This window comes from Alligator sinensis, unplaced genomic scaffold, assembly GCF_000455745.1.
Source record: "Alligator sinensis unplaced genomic scaffold, ASM45574v1 scaffold420_1, whole genome shotgun sequence".
Taxonomy (NCBI): Eukaryota; Metazoa; Chordata; order Crocodylia; family Alligatoridae; genus Alligator; species Alligator sinensis.
Window position 1 is genome coordinate 1,267,224 of NW_005842298.1, and position 12,504 is coordinate 1,279,727.

Sequence of the window (12,504 nt, forward strand, 5' to 3'; positions counted from 1 at the left end):
GTTCAAAATTGGCAGTGGGCAAGGTAGCGGGAGAAACAGGCAGCAATAGCGTTCAGTCCCTGGGTGCTGAGGCCATGTTAGTGCAGCAGCTCAGAAATTATGCTGACAAACATTGTGGGCCATAATTTAACCACTCGCAGATTACAAGTTGGATGCTTTTGATTTAGATTCATGGTAAGAAGCCTGGACTAAAGTGGACTTTAAAGATAATGTTCTGCTTTCAAAAGGTCCAGGAGGTTAATATGGCTAACTTTTACAAAGTTCAGCTCTGATGGTGACCATGTAGAATCATTCTGAAACTAAATTTAGGAGAATTCCTTTCTAGGCTTAACTACAATATTCTGTGCCAAGAGCAGTGAGCTTTTTTTGACGTGCTTTCTGTATTTGGGCAGAACACTTTTAGGATCCTTAAGGATGAGCCTTCTCTACAAATACAGTGCTTTAGCCAGTGTGAAAAAAGTGCTTAATGGTTGCAAAACATGTTTTTCATAAAGTAAAGCATCCAGGGGAAATGTGTTCAGTGTAATTAGTTGCAACTTTTTAGCATAGTGAAACGTTTGTGTAATGATATTAATTACTGCTGTTACGCTTCATTTATTTCAGATGATGCTAGTAGAATACAAGAGAGTGAAGTCAAAAATACAATTGCCCATTGATCAACTAATGGCTCCTCACTTAGCTAATGTAGATAATGTTATTCATCCTGGCTTGACTTCACTGAACTGGACTTCTCTGAACATTGAGAGATACCTAAATAATATTTTTGACAAATTGGGTAAGCCTGGCATATTGCCATCTCTGAGAATTTTTTTTTTTAGTTTATTTTTACTTTAATTTTAATACTGGGTACAGTGTTATGCATAAATACTAATCTTTAACATGTTACAGGGGTGTAGGTTGTAGCTGTGCTGGTCTCCACCAAGCCTGTCTCTCATCCATTGACTCCTAAATCTACATTTTCACTGACTACCTGTCTTGTATGCATACCAGACCAGCCTCTGGCTTCTTTACTTTTCATTGCATCCAGGAAGAGCACACCCCAACTGCTAAAACTTCCTTAGCCTGACAAAGGGTTTTTTAATCTGAAAGCTTGTTTAATAATTGTTTTCCAACTATTTAAATTGGCCTAATAAGAGTGATCAGATTCACCCAAGGAACCTTTAACATTACTTATACACATTATACCACTGTATAAATTAAGCAGTTGAAATTCTCATCCATAACCTACTGTTGCCTCAAAGGGACAGATTCCCTAGAAATGCAGTCCAGTCTTACTGGAATCCTGTTAGAGGAGGGTAGAGCTTGCCCCAGCCCAGAAAAAAGCTCCTTTATCTTCTGTCTTTAAATGTGTGAATGCAAAACTTAAAATATAAGAGAAAGGGAGGCCATACTATCAAACTTAACCTTCTCTTCCCCAGCATCACCTAGTTTTTAAGGCACAGGCCTCTGTGGGCCGTTGCCGTCTTACCTTTTGTGTGTCTTAAAGTGATTTCACTGTACAGCACTTTGTTGTGTTGAGTTGCCATTGGTATAAATAAGATAACATGCAGTTCCATTGGCGAGCCTCTTGCATGTGTGTAGCTTATATTTAAATTTTGGTACAAGAAGAAGAAACCCAACAGGCCCACAGAAACAAAAATGTAACAATTGTAAAAGAAATACAATTGGCTCTCTGTGATGAGCATTGCTCTACTGTGTGCAGAGTCATCTGCAGTAGTGTAGTGATACATATTTTGTAGACTGTCCAGAAAGTCCATATGTAAGACCTTTCAGTCCCAGAGACACTTAAGTTCCAATGAGGTACTGAGTCCCATTAACCACTCACAGATCACTTAAAACCACTTAAAACTATTGGCATCTGAACAAATAATGAAATCACCATGGAAACTATTAAGTAAGTGTATGTCAGAACTTGAGTTATTTTACAGAAATTATGAGTTCTTAAGCACTTAGTTAATATGCTAACAACATTTGACAGATAACCCTTGAGAGAACAGAATGCTGAGTTTTACAATTTCCAAACCTTTCTAAAATGGTGGCAACAAATTAGGATGCATAAAAGAAGAGGAAAAATTCTTGTTTTTGATATCTTTTATTTGCATAACTTCATGGTTGGGATAGACACAGACAAGCTTTTGGTTATCAGTACCTTTTCTCAATTCTGTAGAAGAGCAGCAGATGTGCATAAACTGTTATTTATCAGTGATTGTAAGCTTCTTCTGTAATTAAAAGAAACTCCAAAGTGCTAGGTAGTATGTCCTATGAAAATGTCAATGTATAAATGAATAGTAATTAAGCTATATGGTGTAAAAAGAAACCTTCTAGTTTTTGGAGGCAGCGCATTAGTCGCAAATTAATTTCTTAAAATCCTGATTTCTTGCCCCCCCCTCCCCAGGGAATTTGAGTATGGAAAAGCAGATTCCAGGGCAAGTTCCTGTTGCATTCATTAACATTCTAGATATTAAAAAAAAGCAAACAAAACCAAACCCCAAGATTAGTAATGGATTAGTCCACAAATAAATGTCACTGCAAGTCTCAACTTTAAAAGTAAAGCAAGCAGTGTAAGGGAAGTGGAGATAATGTGCTGTTGAATACGCATAAACATGTTGAGGACAAAAGCATGAGGAAAGTGTTTTAAGAGGGCCTTTATAAATGTAATCTCTTTCTATTGATCTGGATTTTTTTTTTTAAAAGCTGAGCTGGAGCTTCTGCTTGATAGAGTGAATGATTTGGTGAAGTTCCGCATAGATGTTGTTCTTCAAGAAATGAGCAGTGTGCTGCTTTGTAAGCTGCCAGAAGGTGACCCACTTACATGTGAAGAATTTCTCCAAATGACTAAGGTTGTAAGATTTGTCTTGCTAAAACTATGTATTAGCACATCCTATGGTGAAGTGTGATGTAGCTTAATTACCATGCTGTGGCATTCATTAGACATAAACATTGTATTCATCATTATCAATTGTCTTAGGTAATTTTAATGAGAATAACAGATAGCAATATGTTTTAACAGTAACTTGAACTGTTTAAAGGTGAACAACTACACCAAATTCAAGGTACTCAAGGGCCTGGCAGAGCTTCTGGGTAACCAAGAAGTTAAAGTATAACATTTCTTTCCTTCTTCTGTACCACTTAAATTTAAGCTCCTCCCTTGTAGCGTCTTTTATTTGCCTTTATCTGCTTTGAAAAAGTCTGCTTTACGTAACACGTACTTTTGAATGTCCTTTTAGTAAGCATGGAGGACTGGAGGTGTGTGTCTGGTGTTGGTAACTACGCTTTGTTCTGACAAGCTGGTCAAGCCCTTATTTGGTTTGGAGAATAGAACTAAGGGAGGTGAGAGGGAGCTGACGTGTCTTTTGACATCTCTCTCTTGGCTGAAAATCTTAATAAATATGAATAATAAATAAATACTGAAAACGCTATGATAGGATTGGGGATAAAGGAATCTGAAAAAAGGTCTCCTCTGGAACATTTCCCAATATTTGAGACTGTCAGATCTGTTTTGGGGGAACTTTAGTCCACTGTTATTGACCAGAGTCTTTGACTTCCTACTCAGGGCATGAGAACTTGTGTTCTTAAGCGAGCCACTATGGTATTGAAAACCATGGAAGTTCACCTCTGACACAAGTACTCAATGGCTTTTATATACTAGTTCTAGAGGTGGAGAGATGGGAGGAATCTCATTTCTCATTGTAGGAGAGCTGTCCAACACAATCTCTATATAAGGTCCCTTTAATATGGTGTAGGAGAATCTGATGGGCCCCTCACACCACTTGTAGTTGCAACACATGGATGAAGAGCCTAACCTGTTCTATTGATGAAAGACCTGGGGTTTGTAGGTTGGTGATGTAAACTTTTCAACCTAATCAAAAGAGATGTGCCCCACAACCATCCCTCCATGGTTGTGCATATAGACAGAGCATCTTGAACTCTGGGTACTAAGTTATCCATTTGGCATCATCTGCATCCCACTGGAAAAAAAAATCTGAGACATTTTAAAGAATCCAGATATGACAAGTACTAAGTGAAAGTGCAGATTAGGATTTTTAATATGAGCTGGAAAGTGTTGTTGTTTTTCTGTAACATAAAATGAAAAAACCTTGGAAGTAATATCAAATTGTTCAGCCTTGCACCTCATTAATTGTAGGTCAAAGTCACTGGATTTTATTTTAAAAAGCCAGATCTTGCTGTGCTTGGTACTGTTGATACCATGCATTGAAAAGCATGGGTCAAGCCCTTAGGAAAATTTGTAATTTGAAAGTAAATATTGGATTTATGTGACCCTTCTGGCTTTTTTGCTTTTCAGGTTTTATATGTTTAAGACATGGCCTACAAATATGAGGCATACAAGCTTTTTAAATAAAAGTTTGTTAGATATCCAGCTGCAGAGATTAGGGTTTAAAAACAACCAATTAGTAAATTTTGCTGTGGCTTACAACCCTGTTCATGTGATTTAGATTAGCGCCTTTATTGCACAACTAGTTCTACTGATTCCCATGGGAGTGTTCAGCCTAATGTGCTACTCCTATGTGTGGCAACAAAGCTCCTGATTTCAGACTCAACAGTATTTGTATTATTAACAGGAGCTCTGTGTTAGGGGGTCACAGACCTTGGATTTAAAGAGCTCATTGGTGGAGGAGGCAGCTAATGAGCTGATAAACGTGTTGTTGGATACTGAGATGCAATCTAAAAGAGAAAACGAGAAATCAACTCTGCCTCCATTCACTGCTGATTTGAATGAAGGTGCAGGTAAGAGAAGTTTTGAAAAATTCTTTACTTAATTCTTAATTTACTTTCATGTATCATGTAGTGAATGAATGTAGTACCCAGAGTCTTGATTTCTAAAGATCCCTGGCTGGAATGTTGTATAATTTTAAAGTTTTTAAATCACATTTCAATCCCTAGTGCATCTCAGCTCCTTGCTTTATACATAGTTGAGTAGTGGTGTTTCGTCTCTGACAAAGAAGCATTGATGTCAAAGTCTGCCACTGATAAGCATAACTTGTACCCTACTTTAAGACAAGGATTGGAGGGGCATAGAGAAAGCAGGGGCTACTCTCTCTAGGCCTATACTGGGCCCAGACATTAATCCACTCTTGATGACTTTTTTTCTCAAGACGGTGTTTAAATTCACTAGCTTTCAGACAGTTGCATTCCTATTCCTTTCCCTTAGTTAGTTCAGTTGCCTTACTTAACTTTGCTGATTTGGTTTTTACAGTAGAGGAGGAAGGAAGACTGGACAAACTGGCTTCCTCCAATACTTACGGTCAGATTAGGTCTGGGCTTTCTCCTGTAGCGAAGAGGAAGGAGATGGAAATGTTAGAGGAAGAGGCCCATGAATTGCTTTCCCATTTCAATCACTGCAATATCGATGCCCTGTTGAAGGTCACTCGAAACACTTTGGAGACGATACGCAAACGCATTCATGCCGCATCTATGGTAAACTTCTTAGGTGGGTGTATTTTCTTATAGTTTTTGTTTTTAGCTAGCATGCACAAAACAACACATAGGCACATGATCTCGGCATAATGCTGAACTATAGCAATGAGGGTGGACTAATTAAGTGATCACATATGTGGGCCCATCTTTTACACTTCAGTAGCCAGCATAGACTTGGATTTGAGAATTTTCTTCCTCAGATGAAGCTTAAACAATACACAACAGATTATGTTGACACTGTGATAAACTCTTTGTTTTGGAGACCATTATTTTAAAAAGTAAGCATGCAGTCTATTGGGTTAAGCACAGACATTCAAAAAGCCCAAGGTGGAATTGATCCAATATATGCAGGTTTCTCCAAGTTGCATAGATTGGATCAGGAGTGAATGGGACTCGCGTTTACTCTTTGGTGGGAGATAGGCAGATTCCTGCACTGGGCAAGGCTGGAAAGTGGGGGATGCTCCTGCATGCCTCCCAGTCTGCTGGAGATTGCCAAGGACAGCCGAGTGCAGCTAAGTGGCTGTGCCATCCCTCATTGGCTGTCAGGCATGTGCCTCCCCGCTGCTGGCCTCTCATTTTGTCAGGGTGCTTGCCCCCACTAAGTGGCATGGGGGTCCCTGGCCTTTTTCCAGGGTGGGGGGTATGGGGATTAACCCCAGGCAGACCAGGGGCAAGTGGGACTGGAGCTCGTGAGCTGCTCGGGGAGTTGGTGCCAGAACTGTACTCCACATTCCTGACCAGGTTGGCAGGACACGGCATGTCCTTCCCCTGACCTGAGCTCCTGGACCCTCTGTGGAAGCAGCCCGGGGAAGGGCTGTAATGATTCTCCACTCCCAGAGCCAGCGCTGAATTCCTGACTGAAGCCACTTCTCAGCAGCTGCAAGGGCATGGCTAACCCCTCTCCTCCACTCCCCTGGGACTGGAGCCCACATCTGCAGAGAAGTGTCTTCATCTGGGAATTTGGCACTGGCTCCACGGAGGAAATCCTGCCAGCCCTTCCCAGAGCTGCCCCAGTTCACATTCCAGAGAGTCCTTCCCTTATCCAGAGTGCTTCCCCTATCCTGGGACCTTGTGCTGGAGTGGCTCCCCCCCCCAAAACAAGCCAGTGCTGCATTCCTGTGTGAAGTGGCTTCTCTGCAGATGCAAGCTCCAGTCCTTGGGGAGAAGGGGCAACCATGCCCTTGCAGCTGCAAAGAAGCTTCTGCAGCCAGGAATTCATTGCTGGCTCTAAAGGGGACATCCTGCAAGCCCTCCCCAGAGCTGCTACAGTGGAGGGTTCTAGGGCTCAGGACAGGGGAGGAACACTGTACCCAGCTGACCTGGCTGGGAATGCAGGGTGCACTGCTGGCACCACCACCTCCCAACAGCTTGCAAGCTCCACTCCATCCCCACCCCCGCTCTTTCCCCAGGTGTCTGTCCTGCCTGTGACAGACAGACAGCTTGGGATGGGGCTGGCTAGGTGGTCAGCTGGAGCAGCCAAGCCTTGGCTCCCTGCAAGGGTGGGTTAGTGGGGGGAGTTAGGAACTGGGATACCAGTGGACAGCAACCTACCTGGATTCATGAGTGGACTGGGCACTGATGGTCTAACTTAGATCATGGGATCCACCATTTTTAAAGCAGTTTGTGAGCCTTGAAATCCTGTTTTGTTATGGGTTTCTGACCACCTAAACCAGAAAAAGCATAACGTCTGCACCTGGCTTTAAAGTCCAGGTGACCAAATGAATTAAATTAGAAGGTGGGATGCTTGTCACCAGTTGAGTGTTAATACCTCTATAGGTAGGCTTTGCCACTTGGGGAAAGAACCATTGCCAGCTCTGTCGCATATCTGACAAGCTGCCATGTGAGCAATCCAGTGTTACAAGGCTTCCTTCTATCTCAGGGGACACAAGACAAATTCAATTTAATTTCTTGATGGAGAACCTGTACAGGATGTGGCAGAATCCAGATTGTATCTGTTGAGTTCCCTGGTGTTTAAGTACACAGAATTTGATGCCTTACTTTGTGTAAATTACATTTAAATGCACAGATTAGATCAGACTTAATGATACTTTTGTTAAAATAAAGATTTTAAGTTGTAGGCACAGCTTCACATTTTGGGGTGGAGGAGAGAGCATGAAGAAGCAGCATAATAATTAGATGCTTTTTATCACACTAATGGTTACTTCATTATAAATTAAGCAGCTGAAATGGGATACTTCCCTGAAGTATCCAGCGATTTATGTATAGCATTTTGAAATGCAGCATAATAAAGACAGATCATGTAAATATGTATATACCCGGTAGATGAGATAAAGAGAACTTTTTTTAAGAGAGAAGTTTTTAAAACAACCTTTTTCAAATCCTTTTTTATAGATGATGACAATGTTTCTAAGCAGAAACAGAGTACTCGGCCAATTTTTAGGACTAGCATCACCCTATCTATCCCAAACATCATTATGATACCAACTTTGGATGAGGTGCAGCAAACACTCAATAAAGCTGTGGATAGTATTGTCAGTGTCATGAAAGGCGTTGGACAATGGAGTAAGGAGAGGATGTCTAAGGTTTGTCTTGTGTAGATTTACTTATTTTTGAAATTTTCAGATTTCTGACATTTTTAGGGAATGTCATCATTGTTTTATCTTCACAGAAAAAGATGCTAGAGAGGAAAATAGCTGCTTTGCAGCATGATGGCAGAGACAGTGATTCTGATGAAGAAATGAGAGAAACTGGAGTAAAAAATGTATATGGTAAAATAAAAAACCTAACTCTTATTGCTTGATCTTAAAAACATGAGTTGTGTGTCTCTTGCTGTACACTGAGATATAAACGTTTACTTCCATGGACATCCCGATGACCATGATTCCAGTAGTTGTTATTGGTATTTGATAGTCTTTGTGCTCTTTAAAAATATCTTTGTATTTATATGGATCCCTGGTTAGTTTGAAGCTTCAAGGTTGGTGAAGAGGTAGGTAGGCTAAATTTGTCCTGTGGGAATGGTTTAGGTCAGTTTGTTTTGGGACAGTCTGGGGAATCACTTAAATTTGTAAATGAATGCCAGTTCAAAAGTGCTGTCATAGCTAGGGATTTAGGTAGTTATCACAGCATCTGAGCATGTTTGAAGCCGAGCCATATTTCTAACTAATGCATTTACTCTATTTGCCTGAATCTAAGATGAGGTTCTCCCCTATCAGCCTCTGGTCTTGGATCCGCATACAAAGTCTATGTGGGCAGGCAGCAACTGTAACTCTGACTGGCCCTGAGCCCAGGTTGGGACCAGAATTGGACCCAGAGCAGCCTCCTGTTCCCTCCACAGCTGCTTCACCCCATCACCCCTGTTTCCTCTCCCTTACTTACTGTCAGATGCAGCTTGGCTCTAGCTCAGACTGCATTCCCTCCCAGGCATGGAGCACTTGGAAACCCTGCCTGGTCAATCAGCAGCACTGCTTCTGTTGCCTGGCATGGCAGGAGCCACACTTCCGTGTGTTTATGCTCTGTGACTGAAGAGGGAATAGAACCTGAGTGCTGTCAGTAAGTGCGATGGAGTGGGAAGAGGCTGAGACTGGGGAGTGGGTGGAGAGAAGAGACAGACTGTGGGGAGTTGGGGGGAAGGAGCATAGACTATGGGGAATAGTGTGGGGAGTGAAGGGGAAGGAACAGACTGTGGGGAATGGGTGGGAAGGGCAGAGGCTATGGGGAACTGAGGGTGAGCATGCAGGTGGTAGGGGGCAGGATGGATTTAAGGGGAGGAAGTAGGGGGCAGAGGACAAGGGGGCCACCTGAGGCCCCCCAGCTACTGCTTGCTCTGCTGTAGCAGTCGGAGCAGGATGAATTTAAGACAACCCTCTAATAATTAGATTTTATATTAATTTGGTACAATTTTCCACGTATATTTTCCATATTTGGAATTTAATTGTTGGGGGTCATTTTAAATTCAGGGTCATCTTAGATTTGTGTAAAAATGGTATTTATCTTCAGTACCTTATTTGGCCTAAGACCTGAACACTTCACATACATATAGAGGATTTGTTTTCACAACAATTGTTTGAGACTGGGAGAGAAAAAAATGACCCAGTTTTTACAGGAAGGGGCAAGAAATGGCATCAAGCTTTTTCAAGTCTTATGTTAACAACCTAACCACTCAATCATAGCAAGAATTGTCTGAAAATAGCTAAATACTTGCATGTTGCAGTATGGGTGGAGAGTATATCTTCTCAGGATTCCCCTTTGCTTTTTCAACACCAAAATATTTGGTGTGCAGCTCTGGAGCACCTTTCCATTGCTTGAGAAGATATGAATTAATTAATTCCATTAGAGTTGGTTAATACTGACTTGGGGTCAGTCAATGTGGCTTTGGATGTGCATGGTAAATTCTGTGGAAAAATGTAAAGACAGAAAAATGGAGAGAGACAGAAACGGAGTACCCTATTCAATTGGCCTTTGTACTTAAAGTAAAAAGGTTTCATAGTTGGTAGGGTCAGAAGGGACCTGAGCAGATCATCAAGTCCGACCCCCTGCCATGGGCAGGAAAGAATGCTGGGGTCAAACACGACCCTGGCTAGGTGATTATCTAGCCTCCTTTTGAAGACCCCCAGGGTAGGAGTGAGCACGACTTCGCTTGGAAGTTGGCTCCAGATCCTAGCCGCCCTGACAGTGAAGTAGTGTTTCCTGATGTTTAGCCTGAACCTACTCTCAGTCAACTTATGGCTATCATTCCTTGTTACTCCTGGTAGTGCTTGGGGGAACTGGGACTCTCCTTTTCCCTGCTGGTCCCCCCTGGTAAGTTTTTATAGACAACCACCAGATCCCACCTCAGCCTTCTCTTGTGGAGGCTGAACAGGTTCAGGTCCCGTAGCCTCCCCTTCATAGGGTGTGCCCTGCTGCCCCCGACCATGTGAGTCCCCCTCCTTTGGAACCTCTCAATGCTGTCCACATCCCGCCTGAAGTGTGGCGCCCAGAACTGGACGCAGCACTCCAACTGCAGACTGACTAATGTTGCATAGAGGACAAGGATCACCTCCTTAGACCTGCTTGTGACGCCTTTGTGGATGCATGACAAGATGCAGTTGGCCTTACTGACTGCATCCTCGCATTGGCAGCCCATGTTCATCTTGGAATCAATAATGACTCCAAGATTCTTTTCTGCCTCTGTGCTGATAAGGGAGTTCCCCAACTTATACGTATGCTGCTGGTTCTTCCTCCCCAGGTGCAATAACTTGCACTTGTCAGTATTGAAACCCATCCTGTTCTCATCCACCCACCCCTGTTACCTGTCCAGATCTAGTTGCAGCCTGTCCCTCTCCTCCAGCATGCCTACTTCTCCCCACATCTTAGTGTTTATCCACAAATTTGAGCAAGGTGCTTTTCACCCCCTCATCCAAGTTGTTGATGAAGATGTTGAACAGTGCGGGCCTGAGGACCGAGCCCTGGGGGACCCCACTGACAACATCCCTCCAGGTCGAAAATGACCCATTCACTACCACTCCCTGGGTGTGGTCCTGCAGCCAATTTGCAACACATCTGACTGTAGGCATCGATGCCACAAGTCGCCTAGTCCTTTAATGAGAATAGGGTGAGAGACAGTGTCGAAGGCCTTCCTCAAGTCCAGAAAGACTATGTCCACTGCGACGCCTGCGTCCAAGGATTTAGTGACCTGATCATAGAAGACCACCAGGTTGGTCTGACAGGACCTGCTTCAAATGAACCCATGTTGATTGCCCCTAAACATGATCTCCCCTGCTGGTCCCTCACAGATGTGCTCCTGGGTAACTTTCTCACAGAGCTTCCCCAGGACCGAGGTAAAACTAACAGGCCTGTAGTTTCTGGGTCCTCCTTCCTCCCAGTTTTCAAAATGGGGACTACACCGGCCCTTTTCCAGTCCTCCAGCACCTCGCTAGAGCACCATGAGAACTCGTAAAGCTGAGCCAGAGGTCCCACAATGATCTCTGCTAATTCCTTCAGCACCCATCTTTTGCCATCTTGTAGTCAAGATTGTCTACTCAGTGTCCTGCTATATTGTGTAAACCAGTCTTGTACCTCTCCATGTCTTCTGGTTTAAAAAAAAACAAAAAAACCCAACCCCCTCCCCCAACAAATTTAGAGGGTGTCCTTGATGAGAAACAAGCTGTGTCCTTTCACTTTGTGACCTTGGTTAATTTAAAGTAAACTTGTGTTTATAATCATACTGCCTGACTCTCCTTTTCTATATTGCTCTTTAGACGCAACATCTGTAAACTTGCCTGTTTCAGTTCAAAGCTCAAACTATTACAAGAGTGTTTCTGAGAACAAGGAAATTATTAAATTGGTGTCTGTACTTAGTACTATCATCAATTCTACCAAAAAGGTAAGCTAGCAGGCATATGGTTGAATCTTGTTCAGTAACAGTCTGGGCCAGTACAACAATGAAACAATGCAGTTTAATAATCTTCTCCACAAAACCCCCCAATTAACAAAACACTCCTAAAAAAAACACCTTCCTCCCCCTCACACCCCTTGCCTTCCTCTCTAACAAACACAAACCTTTAAGAAAGTGATCAAATGGAATGGGAGAAGAATGCCCCACTCTACCACTTGCATCTTGGCTAGAGTGACATTCCTAATGGAAACAGCCATTCTGCTTTGAAAACAGAAGTATCATTTGCGAGTTCACACTTGAAATTGGGGACATTAGGACTGTGCAAACTGGGCCCTATTCGATTCGGATTCAACCCAAATTGGGGACAGTGATTCAATCCACTGATTTGGATCTCTGTCCCTGATTCGATTTGGCCAAATCTGATGATTTGATGCTGATTTCAGTGAATCCTCGATACAGACACAGCTTTAATGTTTTTTTGTTTTGTTTTTTTTTTCTACATACCTTGAGGTAGCTCATGATCGCTGGGGTACATGGAGCATCCTACAGGAGTGTGGGGGGCCCTCCACATGGTCTGCTTCTGGGTTTGCTGCCGAGCATAAGTACTTCTGGGTCTGCCAGGGAGCACACGGGGGGGGGACCCTCTGTATTCCCTGGCTCAGCAATCAGCTGCAGGGGGACCCTGGGTGCCTCCTCCTCCTAACCGCCCCCCCCCCCCCCACCCCCACCCACGG

The 12,504-nt window shown here is 43.0% G+C and overlaps 1 protein-coding gene across 1 annotated transcript in view; it reads left to right on the forward strand.

Annotated features, from left to right (window-relative positions):
• The window catches only part of DNAH5 (dynein axonemal heavy chain 5), a 291,360-nt gene that overhangs the window by 102,988 nt on the left and 175,868 nt on the right, over positions 1 to 12,504 (forward strand). Inside the window, exons 16-22 of the mRNA XM_025209635.1 lie at positions 604 to 775; positions 2,695 to 2,840; positions 4,581 to 4,746; positions 5,216 to 5,449; positions 7,789 to 7,979; positions 8,066 to 8,165; positions 11,634 to 11,758. Coding sequence (XP_025065420.1) covers positions 604 to 775; positions 2,695 to 2,840; positions 4,581 to 4,746; positions 5,216 to 5,449; positions 7,789 to 7,979; positions 8,066 to 8,165; positions 11,634 to 11,758 — 1,134 coding nt within the window. The remainder of the gene's footprint in view (positions 1 to 603; positions 776 to 2,694; positions 2,841 to 4,580; positions 4,747 to 5,215; positions 5,450 to 7,788; positions 7,980 to 8,065; positions 8,166 to 11,633; positions 11,759 to 12,504) is intronic.